The sequence below is a fragment of the Stegodyphus dumicola genome, chromosome 1, assembly GCF_044657685.1.
Source record: "Stegodyphus dumicola isolate Sdum_Otavi_A_Nest chromosome 1, ASM4465768v1".
Lineage (NCBI taxonomy): Eukaryota > Metazoa > Arthropoda > Arachnida > Araneae > Eresidae > Stegodyphus > Stegodyphus dumicola.
Window position 1 is genome coordinate 202889739 of NC_140768.1, and position 21978 is coordinate 202911716.

Below are 21978 nucleotides of genomic sequence, written 5' to 3' on the forward strand. Positions count from 1 at the left end.
AAAAAAGAAATCCAGATTCCCCCCCCCCCTGCTTTGGAATTTTATTATTGCTGAATAGTAAAGATTTAGTTTCATGTGTTTGCAGTAAAAACTATTTTTTATTTAAGAAGAGAAACAAATTATTTATATAGTTTTCATATTATTAAAAACTTTTGCAATTTTTTAAAGTCCTATTCAGTTTGAAAATATTCTGGGTGGACAAATTCAAATAGTTTCTCATTCAAGCATTAATTAAACTAAGGTAATTTCTACATCATAAGTCATGTTTGTTCACTATATGATAGAATTCAATAAAAAAAGTGCCCACACTTTTGAATATTTATATCATTCACACACTGAGAATCAATATTTTGTCTCTAAAAATCATGCATCCCTTTGTTTCAAACATATAAAATTTCCTCTGTATCAGTACTTGTGTGATAAAGAGATGACAGTGTGATTATGATTCTTGTTCCTCATATAACTTTATTAGTAAATCACTGAAGCATGGGGTGCCCACCAGCGGCCGAGCGGTAAAGTCGCTGAACACTGGTAATTCGGTCCGAGGTTCGAATCCCGCGAACGGGCTGGCTGCATGGGCGGTTTCGTGGTTTTCCCCATGTGTAACGTGTATACAAGCCAGTTTCCCTTAGAAAGTCCTCCACGAAGGCATCCCTCCCCTTAGGCAGATAGGCTTCGAGGCTTTGCCATAATCACACACACACACTTAAGCATGGGATCTTGAGTGATATGGGATTTTCATAAACTTGGAATTCATCTTCGAGTCCTATATCATGGGAGCTAATTATTCAGGAATTCATGGAAATTGAGATGTTTTCAGCATCTGTTATTTACGGTTTCCTCACCATTTACTTAAATTCAGTTAAAAGCAGTATCTTATGGCTATATCAATAATGTCTTGTCCTTTAAAGTCCCTTCTTGTGTTTTCAAAGGCTGAATTCACATCTGTATTAATGTCCAGATGATTTTTTGCAAAATTGGGGGGGGGGCACACTGGGTATGCCAATTTTCAAAGCTGATGGAATGCAATTTCCCACAGTTTTATTCTGTTATGCTTAAAATAAGCAATACTTAGACATAATTATGATATATATATTTCATAAAAATAAGAAATCTTTATACCAAGAAAGCAATATATGATTAGCTTATTTGTGTATCCCATGTATAAAAACAAATACCAATTAAAAATTATAATTGCTAATGTGGAGGTATTAATTTGCTATGCTGTTTTAAATCCCAGGTTATATTTAAAATTTTGATGTAAAAGGGGGGGATACATATTTCGTCTTATGTGTATTGGCATGTGTAATGCAAGTGTTATCAAAGTATAAATTACACATTCATAAAACTTTGCTAAAGCATACTTTTTTTCTGGAATTATTGTAAACAGCACATCTGTTGCATATGTTTGAATACAAAATTTAACATAGTTCCAAAGATGAGAAATTTATTCTTCAATTTTTACAGCATATGCTAAGTCAAATTTTTTCTGTGTCTTAACAGTGATGAAATGCGGTAAGGCAAATACCAATGCATTATTATAGTTTTCAAATTTCTATTTTAAACAGATTTTTCATGTATTTTATTTTGCATATCATTTAATATCTTATTCTTACAGGGCCAATTAGCTTAGCATTGTATATGTCAGACTCAGAAGTTCAACAATTTCTGAGTTACACTCTCAGCTCCGAAATTCTTAGCAGCAGGAAGAATCTTGGTTATCATATTGTATATAGAGATGGGGTGAGTTCTGGATTCTAATCTAATGTTAAATTTTATAATCAATTGCATATTATTGTAATATTTTGTAAGATTTAATATTTATATTTTTAATATACTTAAGCTTTTAATAAACATATGCCATTGTTAAAATGATGAATAGGACATAATGGCCAAGTAATTAGAAGACATTATACATATAGGGCACTAAATACACTCATTGCCATAAAAATTTGTGCACCAAGAAATGATTGTAGGATTCTAACAAAACTTGGCATGAAGGTACATGTCGGGTAGATATACAAATGATTAGAAATGCAGCGGGATTGTGCATTGCATAATGCCACTAGAGGGCATTGAACTTTGTTCTTCATGGAGTGTAAAACAGGTAAGCAGAGCTTGTTTGAGTGTACTTAATCTTTTGCTAAGGAAACACTGAGGTAGGCATGCTGTTACGCAGTCATCAAAGCCAATATCAGCAGCTGTCAGAGTTCGAGAGGGGAAGAATCATCGGTATGATAGAAGCTAGGTGGTCAGCTTTGCGAGTAGCTTGTCAGGTAGACTATTCTGATTCTACTGCGAGGAAGTGTTTGAACCAGTCAACAGATGAGACGTCATTTACACGGCGACCAGGCTCAGAACGCCTTGGACAGACCAGTCGTCGAGAAGACCATCACATCATATGACACACATGTGTAGAGTTAACTGCCTCATTGGCTTCTATCCAGACACAGGCAGCAGCTTCATTATGGGCCCCTTCCTGGTTCAGGAAGGAGGACACCTTCCTGAACCACTGCAAGGCGCCTGGTTGAAGGACATCTGGTATTGCGGCGCCCATTACGTGTGCTGCCAGTGACACCCACCCACCCACCAACGCCTCCGTTTGGAATGTTGTCATGCAGGACAGGATTGTACTTTAATGGAATGGAACCGGGTCGTCTTCAGTGACGAATCTAGATTCAATTTGACTAGTGATGACAATCGTGTTCTTGTGTGAAGGTTCCATGGTGAATGCCTCAATCCTGCCTTCGCTTAACAGCTACACATTGTTTCCACATTTGGTGTGATGGTCTGGGGTGCAATTGCTTACGATACACGGTCACCCGTAATATTGATCCACGGTACAATGACAGGCCAGCGGTACGTCCCTGACATCCTTCAGCCACATGTGTTGCCATTCATGGTAGGGCTCCCAGGAGACTGTTTTCAACAAGACAATGCTCAGCCACACACAGCGTGGATCTCACAAGACTGTCTCTGCCACATTAACACCCTTACCTGGCCTGCTTGATTCCCAGATTTGCACCAATCGAGCATATTGGGGATCATTTGGAATGGCAGGTTGGACAGCCTATGAGATTGGCTGAACTAGAGACACATTTACAGCAACTGTGGAACGAGATGTCTCAGGACACCATACGGAACTTGTATGTCTCAATGCCCACTCGTATTACATCATGCATTCACGCTAGAAGTGATCCAACAGAGTACGAAAACTTCCGTTCATGTGTACTTTTTTCTGCAATAAATGATCCATTTTTCTTTGTATTTCTAATCACTTACTTATGTCAAAATAGTACTTACATATGTAAAATTTCGTTTCATTCTGACAACTCTTCTCTTGTGTGCAAATTTTTAAGGCAGTGAGTGTAATATGAACACCTGAAAAAAATTATGCTGCAGTACTGCCATGCCACATGCTGCAGAATTCTACTATTAGTAGCCATGAAGTGGAGATGCCAACTGTCCCTCAACAGTTGTTAGATGTGACATGCACTCTTTGAGAGATAGTGAAGTGTCATACCTGACAAACTTGCAAAAAGTCAAAATTGTTGATTCACATTTAGCTGGAACCCTGGTTGTTGGAAAAGTAGGAACTTTTTAGTTGTGCAAGAAACATATTATCAGCACTATGATACATACAAGAAAGATTTTAAGATGGGATCTTTGAAGCGCAACAGTGGAAGAAAGACAAAACTGACTGATTGGGATAAAAGAGTATTGAAGTGCACAATACCCAGAAAGTGAAATTTGTTATCCCAGATAAAAATCCAAAATGAATTCTTATCTCCAAGAGGTTGTTTCAGCCAAATAGGGAACTCTGTGCTGCAAATATTTGTGATTGAGAGGCATTTCTAAACCATCGATGGCATAATGTAATGGTTTCAAACAATGTTAGTGGTGCAGAGCTCACCAAGTTTATGAAAATTCAAGTTTCACAGCTGTGGTAATAATTCATCTGGTTTCAATGGGCTAGCATTGATCCTGTTTTAGACTGTTGAGCAAGTAAATGTTTGAAATATGTGCAGAGAAGCATTTATGTCTGCCTGTTTCTTGCTGATTGTAAAACTTGCTGCCCAGCTGGTATAGTGGTTAGTGATGCTGACTGCTGTGCTGATGAGCCAAGATTTGAACCCCAGAGAAGGCATGTATGTTTGTAAGCACATAGTATTTGTTGCAACAGAGGGGCACTTGAAATATATGGGGAGTGTAAGTCTTCTGGAGAGGTTGTGGTAAGGGAAGAGGGATAGGAGACCCTTAGACTGCCTCCTGGGGTGGTTTTCCTCAAAAATTGGGCAGAACTGCACAGTTAGTGCAGCAGGACTGTACTTGTATGACCAATAGTGAAATTCTGGTCTCCCACCCACTTCTACCTGTACTTTCGATTGAAGCTTGGAGATAGCTCCTACTGGTATGGAGTGTGATGGCTTGATCTGGTTTTATCCATGGTAAAGGCCGATCTTTATTGAAGCATCCTAGCAGATTATGTCCACATTTTATTCCATGGAGTGCACCTACTTTTTCAAGATGTCTATGCTTCTATTTACATCCCTAGATGTGTATAAGCATTGTTCAGAAAGCATGCCATCTCATCTGGTCCGACTTGAACATTGTTGAAAATTGGTGGGGATATTTGGAATCTAAACTTATGCTTGAATTCCACCCCCACTTTGGTTTCTCAGATTAGAGATTTCTGTGTAGGAGGAATGAGTTCATATTCCCTTAAATAACATGAAAACATTCTATGCATCCATCACATATAGCATACAATGTGCACTTCAGTCAAATGTTGGTTCAAGTCACTATTAATAAAAACTTTCTATTCTAACTATATTTCCATTGGTATTTGTATTATTTTGTATTCCATCTGTACTTCATACCTGGGCATTCAGTAGGGAAGTATTAATTATATTAATGTTTAATAAAGCTATGATGCCCTGATAATTTGGATTAATTGGGCACTAAAATTGTAGCTTGTATACTTAGAGGAATAGTTTTTCAATTTTTATAATAATTTCTGTGTTTGAAGTTAAACTTTAGACAAATTTAAATTAATGTTTGGTCTTTAATTAATCCTCTGACTGCTCAATTTGTAGACCAAAATCGCTTCAATTTTTTTTTTTTTTTTTTTTCCATATTTTAAATCTATATATATTGGAGAATTGAAATCTGCACTTTTTCTTTCTAGAAAAAATTTTTTATATAGATTTTTGTCATGAGAAACTAAGTTGCCATAAAAACCAATTTCAGATGTTATCACGAAAAAACGTTTTTTTAAAATAAATTTCAGTCAAATTACAGTTAGTTTTTATTTATTGTATAATATAAAAAAGTAAAATGTATAAAATTTAAGAAAATATAAAGTGCTGAGAGAAAAATACCTTAGAAATGCAGTTTAGCATGATAGAGTTCAAAACAGGGTTCAAGGCAAAGTCCAACTTCACAATCCTTGCACCAGATTCAATAAATCTAATTAATAATTAATCTAGTTATTAATCTAATTAATAATTCAATAATTTAATTAAATAATCAAGATACTTGCTAAATGTTTTCTAGCAGCCATTTCTGTAAGGAAAAAGTGTCAAAAAGTGAAGTTTGAGCGCTAATACCACGTGCCTTCAAAATGCCGCAATTTAGTAGACAACTAACAATATCTTTAAGCCAAAACATAAACTAAATACCTAATACTGTATATAATTTTTATGATGTATTTCAATGGTTAAGCAGAAAAAAAAAAGGGATCCGCTCCACAATAAAGGAAGAAAAACATATGCCCGTGGAAATCGCAGGATGAGCAAATTTTGCTACATTTGAGTGCCCGTGGAAATCGCGGGATGATCAGCCAGGGGGTTGATTATAAATGTGAAAATCAAATGTTACATTTTCAGACATAATTTTAAAATTTTGCTTAAGCATAAAAAACAAACCAAATAAAATTGAGCTGAGTTGCTGTAGTTAAATAAATCACTAATGAAAATGTATTTCTTTATTAGGAAATTTATGTAAATAAAGTTCAGATTATTTTTATTGTAAAAAAGCTATTTTATTTAGCATTAGGTCTTGAGTTATTTTCTGTAACGAGCAGTTTTCAGGCTAAAAAGTGTCTCGTTATATTGATATTCCTTTTATATTATTTTTATTACCACAGTTGAGACTGTCAAACATTAAGATATCCCACCCTTTATTTTGGACATCTGCGTCTAATAGCATTGCAGTCATATCTAATATAACATTGTGTCTTGGAATTAGCAATACTACCTCGCATAATTTTTTTGCTCAGTCTGGCCTGATAATTCCTACTTTCTGTAATGCCAGTCAGTTAGTTGCTCTTAAGCAGTGATTAACCAAAAAAAGAGAGAGAGAGAGAAAGAGAGAGTTCCCCCTCCTTCTTAATATTTTGTATTTAGAGAAAAGATTTAAAATGTATTAATAATCTTTATTTGAAATATCTATTAAATGCTTTACTCTTATAAAATAATGAACTGCAGTTTTTATTTTCCATAAATTAAATTACACTGCTCGACATTGAAAATGCAACACCATGAAGGAGTGGTCAGAAATTTATGCAAATTTTAGAGTAGATGCACATCACTGAGTTATGCGAATGATGTGAAATGCGCAGCTCTCCGACGCACGTGAAGTAAGATATAATGGAAGGAATGTGCAGAATGGGCAATATCCGTGTCGTTATTTCAGCCAGACAAATTATCAAAGAAAGTTGCTTTTTGTCCTGGAGGATACGTGTAATAGGAGAGAATGCCAGGCCGCCATCAAGGAAGGCACTTCCAGCAGATAGACGATTTTACAAGGGGTATGGTGATTGGACTGAGAAGGGCAGGTTGATCCTTACGTCAAATTGCAGCTGATACCCACAATGGATGCTAGCACGGTGCATCTGCTATGGTGAACATGGTTGGAACAAGGAAATGTGAGAAGAAGGAAGGGTGTAGGTGCAGCCAGAGAGACGTCAACACGCGTGGATCGACATATCCGGCGGTCCCGCAAGTCACTTGTACCGTGATTTTGCAACATGTGCAAGATACCCTGGATATTCTCGTGTTGACCAGAACCATTTCCCGTTGATTAGTTGAATGTGGCCTGCACTCACGGCATCCGTTAAGAAGACTGCCATTGACCCCACAGCATAGACGCCAACGTTTAGAATGGTGTCGGACTGGAGCGATGTGGATGACCTGTCATCTACTTCGCTCCAGTTCTCAGATGAGTCACTCTTCTATTTATCCAGTGACAGTTGCCGCATGTGTGTGATGTGTGGCGTCGACGTGGAGACATATCTAATCCGGCAGTAACTGTGTATCGCCCCACCGCGCGACAACGTGGCATAATGGTTTGGGGCACTATTGCCTACGATTCCAGGGCACTATGACGGCCCAACAATACTTAGATAATGTACTGCGGCCGGTGGCAATCCCCTACTTTCAGGGGCTGCTTAATGCAATTTTTCAGCAGGATAACGCCCGACCACATAGTGCTTGCATCTGCCAACATGCTCTGCAAGGTATACAGATGCTTCCCAGGCCACCGTACTCTCCTGACCTGTCACCAATCGAACATGTGTGGGAAGTGATTGGACGTCATTTGCAGACTCTGCCCCTGCCTTGTTCAGAAGACAAACTGTGGCAAATGCTTGAAAGGGAATGGAGAGCCATCCCTCAGGACACCATCCGCACTCTTTTTGACTCTATGCCTAGATGTGTTTCTTCGTGCATCGCTGTCTGAGGTGGTCCTACATCCTACTGAGCCGATGCCGTTCTTGCTCTGTATTCTGACTATCATTTTGAAATGAAGATCACTTATTGCTGCTTGCTGTCTCTGTCTTTTTTCCAAATTTCATCACCAAAGTGCACTTTTGGTGTTGCATTTTCAATGTTGAGCAGTGTATTTTAGTTTTTATTACCACTGGCTTAGTTTTTTTTTTTTATTAGTAATAAATTCATAGACATATCGAACTGTAAAATATTCAGTGTACTTCAACAATTTTATTAATGCTTAAATATCTGCTATTTAGGGATATAAAATATGAAAAATAAAGATTCATTAACAAAGCTAAAAGTGAATATATGTTGCAGTTGCATAATATTTTTATTAATACTCCTTATTGGTTGATCTTGTGTGGATTGCAGTAAAACTTGAATTATCTGATTCAATTGGGACTGGACACCATTCAGATATTCAAAAATTCGAATAATTGGATTTTTTTCCCGAAAAAAGGGTCTACGTATGCTTTAAGTAATTACTGAATGTACTATATGTTGAAAGTGGGAGGAAAAAAAACTACTCTTAAAGAAAAACAGGTTTTAATTAATTAAAATGAAAAGACAATACTCTTATGTATGTGTTATGTAGATTACTCTATGGTACTTTACAAGTGCTGAAAGCCATTGCTTGCTGAGTGTCTCAGTCAAAGTAAGCTATTTGACTATCTTTATCCGTTTTCGGGCAGACAAGTCGTGCATCCGCATGACAATAAGAAGCTGCATATGGTCACACTCCATCCACTTCAGTGCAGTTTCAAGGCCGGCAAACAAGTCACTAGCTGATGGTCCAATATTTGCTTCAACTTTGAGCAAAGGTCATCTTCTTCCTTGGCACTTTTTTTCTTTCACACTTCCAATAAGTTCATCATCATTTAGAATTTGAAATGCTGGGTCTGACGAGTCACACACCATCCATTCTGCTGTATCCTCAACACTAACTTCTGAACATCCAAGAATATTCTAAAGAATATTTCTTAATTCCTCAAATTACACATCACACTCATCTTCTCCTATCTTTTCCCTTTCTTTTCTTGAGCTTCTTTTTCCTTTTTCTCCTTTTCCTTCTTTTCTTCAGTTGATATGCCTTTCAACTTGTTCCACATACTTCTTAATGTGACTGCTTTAATCAAGCTCCAAACTTCTGTCCCATGGAAGTGCATTCTTTCAAATTAATTTTTTTGTGGGTAGCCAATACACTTTATTCGTCTTCACTCTCTACCAAAAGTTTCCTTAAAAGTTGTCTTCTGTAATGGCGTTTCATGGTTTCAATAATAGACTGATCCATTGGTTGCAACAAGTTTGCGACATTTGGTTGTAAAAGATTATTGTAAAACGACTGTAGACAGAATCATTATTTTTCGAATCACAGTGCGTCTCCGTCTTAACTTTTTTCTTAAATTCTGAAAGCCATTCGAATAATTAGACTTGTACTGTATATAGAATGGATTTTAGTTTCCTGGGTACCAAAAATAATTCTGTCTTTTGCTTTGTGCACAGAATTTAGTTTTCTTTGAAAGTAGGTGATTATATTTTGCACTTTGCATAATTGTTAAAAGTATTCAATGGTGGTTTTTTTGGGGGGGGCCGTTAAAGAAATGCTATTAGTTTAATACTTGGTAAAATCTATTTTGGCCATTATTTTTGCATTTACTTATTGCTTCATATTTTTGAAGTTTATTTTTAATTAACATACAACTATATGTGTACTTATGTATTATTTTAGCCATTTTATCCCGTCAACTTGTTACGGAATGTCGCTCTTCAGCAAGTGACTACTCCATTTGTATTTCTGACAGACATAGATTTCCTTCCTATGTATGGGCTCTATGAGTACCTCAAGAAGTCAGTAGCTTCCATGGGTTTGGAATCATCTATGAAGGTAACAGAGTTAATCTGTTTTTTTATTTATATCCGTAAGCTGGATAATGTTGAATACACGTGGAATTTACTGTACCTTGTATTTAACATAATTTCATAGTAAATTTAATGACATTAATATTTAAGTGTATTAATAATTCTGAGCAATTAAAGAGCTTTCATACTATGGCTTTAACATTACAGGTGTCATTGCCGTAAGTTGCAAATTTTGTAGCAGCAATCATACTTGCTAAACTTTTGGTGATTCAGATCTAAACCATAACAAGTAACAAGTTAAGGAAGTGTGATTTGTGTGTTTGATCCTTGCCAAATTTGGTGAATTCCTAGTCCCACCAAGTTTTCTTCATCACCCCCGTTATTTTTGCTTAAATGTCCTTTTTTAATGAAGCATTAAAAAAAGCATAACTTTTTATTTACGTATAACATTTTACTGAATTTTGAATAAGACTATTTAAATCATTTAAGAAATTTAATTTCTTTTGCATTTTGTTTGAATTTTGAAATCGTCATTGCTTGTAAAAATAAAAATTTCTAAGTATGTGACAAAATATTCATAATCTGAAGGCTTATTTTATTGAGTTCATATTATTGACCAATCATTCAAGAGCTATTCAGTTATGTTATTGTTGGCACTGTTTATCAGTCATTTGAGTATATTTGGTCACACAATCTGGATGAACTATTTTGTAGGGATAATAAACTCTGATATAGGGAATCACCTCCGCAATGAGCAAAATTTCCAAAATGATTTATGTTTTTTACTTCCTTGTACGAAGTAAAAAGGAAGTATTGTAATCGCGAAAAGTTTCAGGCAGCATATTTCAACAAAAATACCCATTTTGACCGCTATCAAATGCAATTTAATGATGTTTTTGCGTGATATCTGTACGTAAGGACAGAATAAAATACTCTTTTCCTTCAAACAAAGTATAAAACTGCTTTAAAATGAATTCTGAAGAGAATTTTTCGTGGTGTCTGTACAAACGTATGTATGTACGTGCGTACGTACATATCTCGCATAACTCAAAAACGAGTAGCCTCAGAACGTTGAAATTTTGTATATAGGACTGCTATAACATGTAGATGTGCACCTCATATTTTGGTGCAATCGGCCCCACCAAACGTATATAAATATATTTATATATATATCCACTCTGTTACCCGGCTCAGTGATCTCAGTTTCTTTACTCTTATATGTTTGTAAATTGTACATTTTTTGCTTTAAAAATGATTAAATTATGTTGTTTTTATCTTCCAGTTAAGAATTTTATGCTTTCAATAAATCTGTGTGCAATATTTTTAGAATTATCAGCAATTTTAAAGTTGTTTAATTGCCGCTAAGCCTTTTTTTAATGGCGGCCATTGATGTTTACATTTGAAACAGGAGACTAGTGGATTTGTTGCCAATCTAGAGAAACTTAGCTTCGCAACAACAAAGATAACGCAGTCATTTATTATTGCCAATTAAATCATTCTTAATTCTTTCTGGAATTTTTTTGAGGAAATAAGTGTTTGATATGTACTTCGTAATTTTTAATATAGATATTTTGAGTTTTTATGTATTTTTGCCTTCTTGCGAAGTGAAAAACTGTTTCTTTTTTTTTTTTTTTGTTTGCTTAATTTCTTTTATACATCATTCTAGCTTTATTATAGTATTTGAATAGAACATGTGGCAACGATTAGATAATTCTATTCTTTAAATGATATAAATTTTGTGCATTATGAGTTATAATGTGAACAAAATATATAAGTTAACTGTTATATAATTATTGGATTATATAACAGTTAACTTAGTTTCCATTATATAGTTATTATGTAAGTTAACTGTTATATAATTATTAATACTGTTAAGTGAATCTAGCGCCAGAGTGTCGCTATGGTAAACAAATACTAGAGTGAATTTTAAAGAATGCATTTATTCTATTGTGGTTTATGCACTGTCGGCGAAGTAGATTTAATTCAATCTAATAAGTTTAAATGAAATGCAAGAAAAAATGTGTATAATTTAATATTCCAATACAAGGAAGTCATGTGGTGTACACATCAGATTTTTTTTTTTTCCATAAAGATGTAATTCATCATAGATAATATGAGTATTGTCTGTTTGTTACTAATCCAAATTTGATTTTATGTATTGTGGAAAATTTGTGTTTTGTATTTGTATAACTGAGTGAAAAAGTTGATATGCAAATGTATTTTTTATTTTTGCAGGCTTTGATAGTCCCTGCTTTTGAAACACAGAGATATCGCTTAACATTCCCAAAATCGAAAGCAGAACTCCTTTCCATGCTGGACATGGGAACTCTTTTTACTTTTAGGTAACTTTTTAATTATAGGTGTCATTATTTTTTGAAAAATTGTTTGCTCCCCATGGTGCTGAAATATAATAAAATTACTTGATTTGTGCCCATAATTTTTAATATGTGCCTAAGATAATATTCAAATTGCATAAATCAGTAAAAATACTCATGGTAATAAGCAATGCATATAAAATATATCATATTATTTATGTATATTAATAATTGTAATGTATATGATAAAACTCCAAGTATCTATACTGTTCTGATAATAGGTCTAAAAAGTCTGGATATGTGGATTTTTTACTCAGCCACCTTCCTATTTTATATCTATTATAAAACTCTTGGACTAAGAGTTTTAAGCAAAATATTATATGCACATGATTACCAAAGTGATACTGTACCAAATCTGAGATTCAGAATCATCAGGATTTTGGAAATTTCTTAGTTTTAGATCAGTTCAGTCTAGTAAGATGACATGTAAAAGTTGTAAAATTAAAAGTATTAATAGTTAGTTATAAAATAATGAAACATTTATGGAGAATCAAAATTTACAATAAAATCTGAATATTTATTTATTTTGTTACATATTTCTTTCACTGCAAGTTGTTTAAACTATTTCATTTTTTATGTTAATATTTTCTCTTTAATTTTATAGACACAAATAATTTCTTATTCAGATACGAAAGTTCCATTGCTTAGGCCTTGTAATTGCCATATTGAGAATTCCCATTAAACTGCCAGTTGAAAATCTCTTCGCTCTCAACAACTGTTTGTCACTTTCTTAACTTATAGGTAGCATATTTTCGAGATCTAAAATCATACTACAGATTTTATCATTAGTTGATTTAGTTGATTGATGATTTGTTTAGTCAATTCCATTAATTGATTGATGACTGAGACATAGTCATCTCAATGGAAAACTTTTATCTTGATTTATTATCACTTCTCCACATTTCTTCACAAATTTAATTTATTGGGACATTTTGTTTTTTGCTGGTGATACCTGAAAACCTTCAAATTTGGGGCCATCATCATTATAATGAAATATGGTACCTGGCCATAAATGATGCAAATCATTTTTAAAACTATCTAATCCCATCACCTTACAATGCTCTACACAGAAGATTTTCTGTTAAAATATTTCAAATGTTCTTGAATGGTCTTGCCTCTGTTCAGAAATTTGGTGTAAATTTTGAAAAGATTATATTTATTTACATTTTGGCATGTGCAGCTGTCTGGTATCCCTTGTCTATCTTGCTATTCATGCATTCATGTGCATCCTTCAGTGTCTTAATGTTGTAGCACATGCCATGTTATACCATTACTTGCAAACAAAGCAATGATTACTGCAAAACAGTCGATGACCCTAAAGAGGATGTCTTACTATGCTATGCTGTCATTTTTTGCTGTGACACACCATATTTCTTATGTTAGGGTGCATGATGGGATGAAACATGATGTTCCTACAATGATTCATGATGTTCAGTTGCAGAAGATGTATACTGCACCATTAGCAAAGCAATGGCCACTGTGAAAACCATCCATGACCTTCAGTTCCACATTATTTACAGATATTGTTTGTAATGCCATACACTGTATTTCCTGTAAAGTAATCCCCCTTACTTATGTAACTTGGAAATATATAAATGCAAAAAAAGCTGTAACATTGAAACTGAAATTTTCCTGTAAGAAATTAGGACATTGCAAGCAATTCCTCTTTACCCTAAACAGTACTTTTTGCATTATTAGTTTTGATCACTTATGTACTACTGTTAGTATTCTTTGTTTCTTTAGTGTTGAAATGGATTTGAAATGCAAAATCAAATATGTTAGTAATAAATCTGAAAAGCTGCAGTTGCTTTAGAGGAAAAGTTTAAGAAATAAAAAGAAAAGTTGAAAATAATTCATATGAGAAAAATGGTAAAATTATATGAATAACAACTTAGGATATATATCATCCATTACTGGATACAATAGTAAAGGATTAAGTTCTCATTGTTAAAAGTATGAAATGGGTATTAATGTTCTTGGAAATGTTAACCATTCATATGCGTTTGATAAATCGAGCTACAAGATGTTTACGATAATAGAAAAGTTACATGACTACACTATCTACTCTAGACATATTTATGAGATCCCAGCCTTAAGATGACAACTCAGATGCCTTGAGTTGTCCCCAGACTTCAGTATCAAGAGGAGTAAAAGTTGCCAAAGAAAGACATTCCTCTTCATCACCATGCACTTCTAGGATTGGCTGAACAACTCTAGAGCAAATTAGATGTCACAAGACTTTATTTGAAAAAGATTGTTTCAGTTAGTTTTTTATTTTTTGGATATTTTTCGTACTTTTGATATTCAAATAACTAACATTGCATGATGTTTCATTAATCATACAGTGCTGTGTAAACAATGTACGATTGTTTCAGTTAGTTTTTTTATTTTTTGGATAATTTTCGTACTTTCGATATTCAAATAACTAACATTGCATGATGTTTCATTAATCATACAGTGCTGTGTAAACAATGTACATACATATATTCATGCATACATATAATAAATATTGCAGTGTCTTACAAAGTTATACTTTAGCAGTTTATGCATTACGTAATGTAACTTGGTGGATTACTGTATTAGAGTTTGCATAATAGGCTGTATATTCTGTTTTGGGCCATTTTTAGATGATGCCTATCTTGTTAAAGTGTCAGAGTTGTTTTATGCTTCCATGCCGCTTCCTGAGTCCCACCTGGACCCATCAATTCCATATTAAAATTGGGGTAATTGCAGTTAAACTAATGTTAGCAGCAATTTGACAGTATGATAATTCAAAATTGCAATATGCCGTTTTATTCTCCTGTGATCAAATTCAGAAGCATGGCTTATCATTCAAAAGCTCTGTTTTCTTACTGAAGGCTTACTCTACTCTTCAAATTTGTTAAACAGGAAACCTAATTCTGATACTATAAACTAGCCTTTCTTTTACTCTGATTTTAAGTGATGTTATAATATCCCATTGTTTGCATATATGCTGCCATACTTTTTATTCTGTATCATACTCTGTGTATATTTATATATGACGTGAATATTAATCCTTTTCATATCCTACTGTGCCCTGTTTATTGTGAAATCTTCAGTCAGCTGTTTCTGTCTAAGTGTTGCAATTGTAATGACCAGGGGTGTGTTGAAAAACATATTTGTCCTAGAATTTTTCGTAAAAATTTAATCATTGGAAAGTGTAATCTGAACTGTCGTTAGTTAAAAAAAATTGGATTTTACTGAAATTGCATGCTGTTGTTTTCTTCAATTTTAGGTATCATGTATGGACCAGAGGTCATGCTCCTACTAACTATGCCAAATGGAGGACGGCCACAACACCGTATCGGGTGCAGTGGGAACTGGATTTTGAGCCCTATATTGTAGTCCGTAGAGATGTTCCTGAATATGATCGTCGATTTGTGGGATTTGGCTGGAACAAAGTCTCACATATAATGGAGCTATATGCCCAAGGGTAAAGTCAATCCTCTAGTGTTTGTATAAAAGGGGATAAGCTTATGCTATCACAGTATAAAAATCAGAATTATTTTTTCTAATGAAGCTATACCCATATCAGTTTTTATTTAGAATGCATTTGCATCATTAACTTTAATCATATATGTATCACATTCATATGCAATTAGATTTTTTTCTAATATTTGTATTTCTTATTCTGTTACCTTATGGTTAGAAAAAAATATAACTGTCATGGGTGAAAAGATCATTCTCTGACTTTCTTTCCTGCAGGGGGGGCTATAACATATGAAACTTCATTTTATTCAGGCATTCTTTTTATTTATTAATTTATTTCTCTCACATAGACATAAATCTAAATGTAGATAGTTATTTTATTATAACATAGATAATTTTGTTGCAATGGTTTTGAATTTAATTTTAATTAATTTCTATGGTTATGCCCATTTAGGAATATTAGCAGGCATTATTCCTCTTATATTTAATAGAGTATCCAAAATTTGGAGGTAATTCTGTTTTTCCACCTTCAAGCTCATGAAGCATTAAGGCAAAGTAGACCATCATGCTTTGCCTCAATGCACTAAGTGTTGTCTCACTATCAGAGCCTGATTTCTAAAATTTGAAGTTTAAGAGTTCTCTAAAATGCCATCAGGAATTATATTAATATATTAATAAATATATTAATGACAAATAGTTAAACAATAAAATACCAGATATCATTCAATTTGGGATTCTAGCTGGATTTACAATCTCACTAAGCTAAGAAATACCAGAGGTGGGCTGTAATGGCTTCCCACTGAATTTAAGCCCTTAATATGGTTTAGCAATGATTGTTTTTCCACCACACCAATCAATGAAGGTAAAATGGTTACAATGTAGTTAATGAGAGTGCAGATAATGCTGAAAACAGTGGGAAAATATGGAAGAAAATTTTAATGGAGAGATGTGGCCATCAAAACAAAGCTATAAGAGTAAAAAAAAAATTCTGATCATGATCCCCTCCCATTGTAATTATAGCTGTCTTACAGAGTGTGCATTGAGGAAAAATGCTCTGAAATCCAAGGGTTGATCCATAAGCTGGGGAAAAAAAATAAATAAGAGGTTCTGTGTAAGTAACTATTTTGATTTTCCATATTTGCTTACATCAGCCTGAATAAGTGTACTGTCGTTTTCCATAGAAAGTTGCCAACTTTTTTTAATGGTGGAGACATATTTATGCCCTATTCTTCTGTGGCACACATTTAGGAAGATAAATAATTATTCTTTTTCCCTGTCCTATTCTAAATGCTAATAACTGAATCAGTGGATGCAGCAACATGACTAGGATGACTCCAAGAAATTTACCCCTTCTTAAAAAAATTCCAATAAATTTATTGCACTTCCTAAAAGCTAAGATTTTGACACATGGGTGAAGCGCTTTTCTTTACTTAAATTTTCATTCATAGGTTTGTTTTCCCACAGGGTTCATAGCAGTCATTACAAGTGCTTATAAGTCCTTATATTTGAAAATAAAATATAAAGGCCCTTATAGGTGCTTACTTTTTCTTTAAAGCCCCCCCCTTTTTTTTTTTTTTTTTAGTGCTTATTTTTTGCTTTTAGTGCTTTTTTTTTTTTTTAATCCTTTGTTTTTAATGAACGCGCATTTTTTCCCCGTACCAAAGCCGAAACTAAATAAACAACTTTTCTTCCTTATATGCAACGTCAGATGGTGAATCATACTCCCGAAAATTGCTTTCTCCCTTCCTCTGCATTAACGTAACCTATGGTGCGCACGAGAGTACAGACAGGTGCACGTCGTTCTATTGGCCAAAGAATTGCGAAAACGTAGAAAATTCCGGTACATTCGGTATTCTTTTCCTCCCACCCAAATTCTACACACGTTTGAATTTCTATCAAGATTTTAATAAATTTGCATTCTCATTCCGCATGGTCAGTTCATATTCGTATTATGATCGTTATGCTTATATTATGAGCATATGTATGAATATTTATAATAATATAATTGCAGTAACTGCTGAAGTTTAGATAAACTTCCAAAAATGGGTGTGTTTTTACACAGATTAGCTTTCTAAGGAATAATATTCGGAATGGCTTAAATAAAAGGAAAGTAGTCAAATAGTCAAAATAATTTCATTTTCTTTGCCAATACATTATACAGTATGGAGGTTGGGATTTTCTCCGCAAAATCTCTAATATTGAAGCAGCGGACTTTTTTTTGTCACTGTCCAATCTGGATTGAATAGGACTAAAAGTTTTTGCTGTCTACCCAACCCAAGCGAAGATTGATTCTATTCCGGAAATTTAATACAGTCTGTTGAAAATTAGAATCAGAAACACCCCAGATTAGTAAGTCTCTTTCTTTTCCTTTATTTAGTTCTTCTTTCTCTGAATACCGGCAGGTGTTGATTCCGATTGCGTAATATCACATATGAAAGAATTACGCCGCACGTATTGCGGAATAACGTTTGCAGTATTTTGCATTGATAATTAATTTTGATGTTCAGTCTGAGATTTGTTTATGAACACTTAAAAGAGTTTTACTGTGCTTTCTAAGCAGAATATTTCTCAGTTCCGTTGGTTTTTATATGATGCACATATCAAAATATCAAAATCATTTATTTAGTCTAAATTTAAATCTAAAGAACGGCTACAATCTTCCCCACTCCTCTTTTTCTAGTTACTATCCGGAAAATTCGGGAATTTCCGAGTATGCTGGTTAGTTAAGATTTTACTATTAAAGGATGACTGAATGAAGCAATTTACCATCTTCTGATTTCAGAAATGTGCCTCTTTTTTACTTAAATTACTTTGTTTGGGATATGTTAAGGGAAACCTGTTATGCAATGAAAATTTAGAAAATGTTCAGAATTTTGATTTAAGTTAAATTATTTAAATATTAATATGAGTGGAAAAATAAATTGTATTTATTATTAGGTGCCAAACGAATACAATTAATATGGCTTATTATTATTTATTTTCGATATTTTCAACTGAAATATCATCATTAAATTGCATAGTTTTTTTTTTTTTTTCCTCTCATTGTAAACTAATTCTGTAAATTGAACTGTCATTTAAAATTTAAAAAAAAAGTTAATTGTTTTCCATTGTTGAGGTAATGCTCATTCTCTTAATAAATATTGCATTGCTCATATTTTACATTTTTCTTTTAAGGTTATGCAGTTGTGTATAATGTAATTAGACAGGTGCTTATTTTTTCCTTAAAATGTGCTTGAAAAGTGCTTAAAGGTGCTTATTTTTTTAACTAAAATGTGGCTATGAACCCTGTCCCATGAAGAGAGAGGTATACATTTAGGACTTTGTATGTATTTCTAAGACTTACTTAGTCCTAAAATAAAATATTATAAGATCAGGAGAATTTTCTGCTGAAATATGCAGTTTCATGAGAAGTGCCAGAGCTTATCTTATTTCTGACTATGGACTCCAGTTAGAATTACAATTTATCTCAAAAACTGGAAATACTAGAGCCTGGTTTTGGTGTGCTGTGGAACAATTTAAGCATTGCATATAACATCCTTTTTTAAGTTGTTGTTGCAAAATGTATAATCTTTTTTTTCTGTTCAAAAGACAATATTTTTTCAAAAATCAGTTGTTGAAATTTTTTATCTTTTTTACAATAATTTTCCACCAGTGGCCAAGCAATGAAGATTTATAAATACTGATGGTTCGACTACAGGCAAATTTGGTGGCTGTGTGGTTGGTTTTCATGCTTTTTCCATGTGTAACATGAATACAAGCCAATTTCCTTTAGAAAGTCCTCCAGAAAGGCATCCCTTAGATAGATAGCTCTCATGTGTTTTGCCATATTTGAACTTTCTCATGAAAATAATAATAGCTTGTAGCATTAAAAATTATTATGCTTTTGAGCATATTCTTTCCTATTCTTTATTTTTTGAGCTTAATAGTAATAAAATAAATGCAACTGGATTTTGTGGCAAGAAATAAAAATACTTTTATTTTATTAACTCCTCAAAAAAGTGCTATGTTTTCACTGTGTTAATTTTCTTACCGACGAAATACAAGGTTTGTAATTTCCATTTAATTTTGAAGCAATGAAAATATTGATTATCTGATACCTTTAGGAGGAGAATAAACAAAGATAATGATTTCAGTAGTACGTTTATGGCTTTTATTAAATCTGCTTAGTTTCCTGCAGCTCCAAAACAATTTACTTTTACAGTGGTTGCTCATAAAAAAGGAAAAAAATATTCCATTAAAAATGGAATATTTAGCTACCATTTTGAAAAGTTAATTTTTTTTCAATAATTTGATCTGTGTTTAAATCTTCGTGAATGATGAGGCTGCAATTTTGAGTTTTAATTTTATTCAGTAGTAAAGAATAGTTAATCAATTGGCCAGAATAGGCATTATTTTCATTTAAGGAAAAGAATAAAATCTTTTATTTTATTTTATTTTTTTAAAGTCTTTAAATTTTTTTTCCAGTGTGTTAGGCAGGATTCCAAAATTTTTGGATTATATATTCCCCCCCCCCCCACAGTTAATATTAACCCTCTGAGCAGCACAGGATTTTAGATCCATCATGAAGACTGGTATTTGAACAGCATTTATTAATTGAATTTGTATAATTTCTTATTTTAATCTGTATTTTCATAAACTTACATTCATTAAGATGATATTTACATTAAGGAAAATAAGAAACATTATTAAGGAAAGTAAGAAAGCAAAATATCTTAAATTATAAGTTAATATATGCCAAGTAGCAAAACTTCTGATGACTGGGTAAAGCCTGTCATAATGCTCAGAGGGTTAAATGTTTGCCATTTGAATTGAAAACATGTCCGCATTACTTTAAGATGTTCAATATAAACATAATGAATATTTTATGTTTATAAACAAAGCACTTTCAATTAGTTGGTAATTAATTATACTGTTGTTGAGATAGTTGTGTATAATTTAAAATGTGATTTTATGTTTACTACAGTAATTTGTCTTATATTTAATGAATTTGAGAAGAATATTGTAATAAATATTTTGATGTGCTTATATTTAAAAAAAGTGTATATAAATTTCTGCATTACTTAATGCGTGTTGTTTTCTTATTTAGGTATGAATTTGTAGTGCTTCCAAATGCATTCATTGTGCACATGCCCCATGCTCCCAGTTTCGATATTGCCAAATTTCGATCGAGTTCACAGTATAGGAAGTAAGTAATTATTGTTAAAAGTTTAATTCTTTCTAAAATCAGACTTTCTTTATAATGTCTGTCATTCCAAAAGTAATTTTTAGAGAATTATTTTATAAAGAATTCCCATTTTCTCTTTTTCTACTAAAATTCATGATTACATTATAAAGCAGCCAAAAAAGTAGGTACATTGAATGTAGGGAAATATATGCTGTGATTTAAAATCTTAACATTATGTTTTGTTTAAAATATGGAAAAGCATACAACTTTCCAGTGGTATATTTATGGCTTTCAATTTAGTCAGCTGTGGTTTTTGTATGCCTTGCAAACTTAATTGTGTGTGCAAATTAAGTGTAGATGCAATTTTATCATCATTATGATTGTCTTCTTTCTAGTCACGTGTACTGCATACCAGTGATGCATTCAGATATAATAATTACTTTCAGATTACTGCCCTAAATAAAAATATATATATATTCCCTCCCCCCCCCCATAACAGTTTGTGATCTTATCTTTGATTAGGAATTGGTATGTATATAAAAGTGATGCATACAGCAACTGAAATTACATTAATTTGATCTTACATTAACATGTTTTCAGTAAATTAAATAAATATTCCTTCATTAATTATTTAATATATTAATGTAAGCAGAAACAAATACAAAAATTGTGTTTTAAGAAACTGAGTTATGAACCCATTGTTTGCAAATTTTATTACGAATTCTGATTTTATTTTAAAAAAATGTCATAGTTAAGAGCAAAAAGGCTTGTGTGCCTGTTACACATGGGGAAAACCATGAAAATGCCCACACAGCCCATATGTCGGGATTCAAACCCCGTACCAAACTACCAGTGTTCAGCAACTTTACTTTTCGATAATAAAGGGTAAATAAATGCATGTAGTAAATATGAATATTAATTGAATAAATCAAAACACAGGGTTCAAGTTTTGTTGTTGTGACTGTAATATTTAATAATTTGTAAATGGTAACATTTAATATTTAGTAACTTGTAATTGGCAACACTTTGGATATAGATATGAAATGTAATAGAACTATGCTGATATTGCAGTGCTCTGTGATTATACATTCTAAGATTGTAAATAAATAGTTTCTAAAAGCTAAAAGTGTACCCTCATAATAATACAGTGACTTATCTCACTTCTCTGACCTAATTAGAACAAGTTGACGAATTTTACCATAGCAAGGAGCTCAAGATTGCATCTGTCATTGACATGGATCTTGAGCATCGTATAAGTGACGGTGCAACTTCAGTGAAATTTTGATGGACAGCATTGCAGGAGATGGGACTGTGGGTCTCCTACCCATCTTCTACCATTAAACTATTTGAGAGGATT

At 33.1% G+C, this 21978-nt stretch overlaps 1 protein-coding gene across 2 annotated transcripts in view; it reads left to right on the forward strand.

Moving 5' to 3' along the window:
- LOC118181003 (xylosyl- and glucuronyltransferase LARGE1-like) overlaps positions 1-21978 on the forward strand; it is a 160896-nt gene that overhangs the window by 128437 nt on the left and 10481 nt on the right. For both annotated transcript variants that reach the window (XM_035350079.2, XM_035350081.2), the window contains exons 16-20: positions 1619-1743; positions 9502-9657; positions 11868-11974; positions 15264-15461; positions 20544-20642. In XM_035350079.2, the coding sequence (XP_035205970.1) occupies positions 1619-1743; positions 9502-9657; positions 11868-11974; positions 15264-15461; positions 20544-20642 (685 nt within the window). The remainder of the gene's footprint in view (positions 1-1618; positions 1744-9501; positions 9658-11867; positions 11975-15263; positions 15462-20543; positions 20643-21978) is intronic.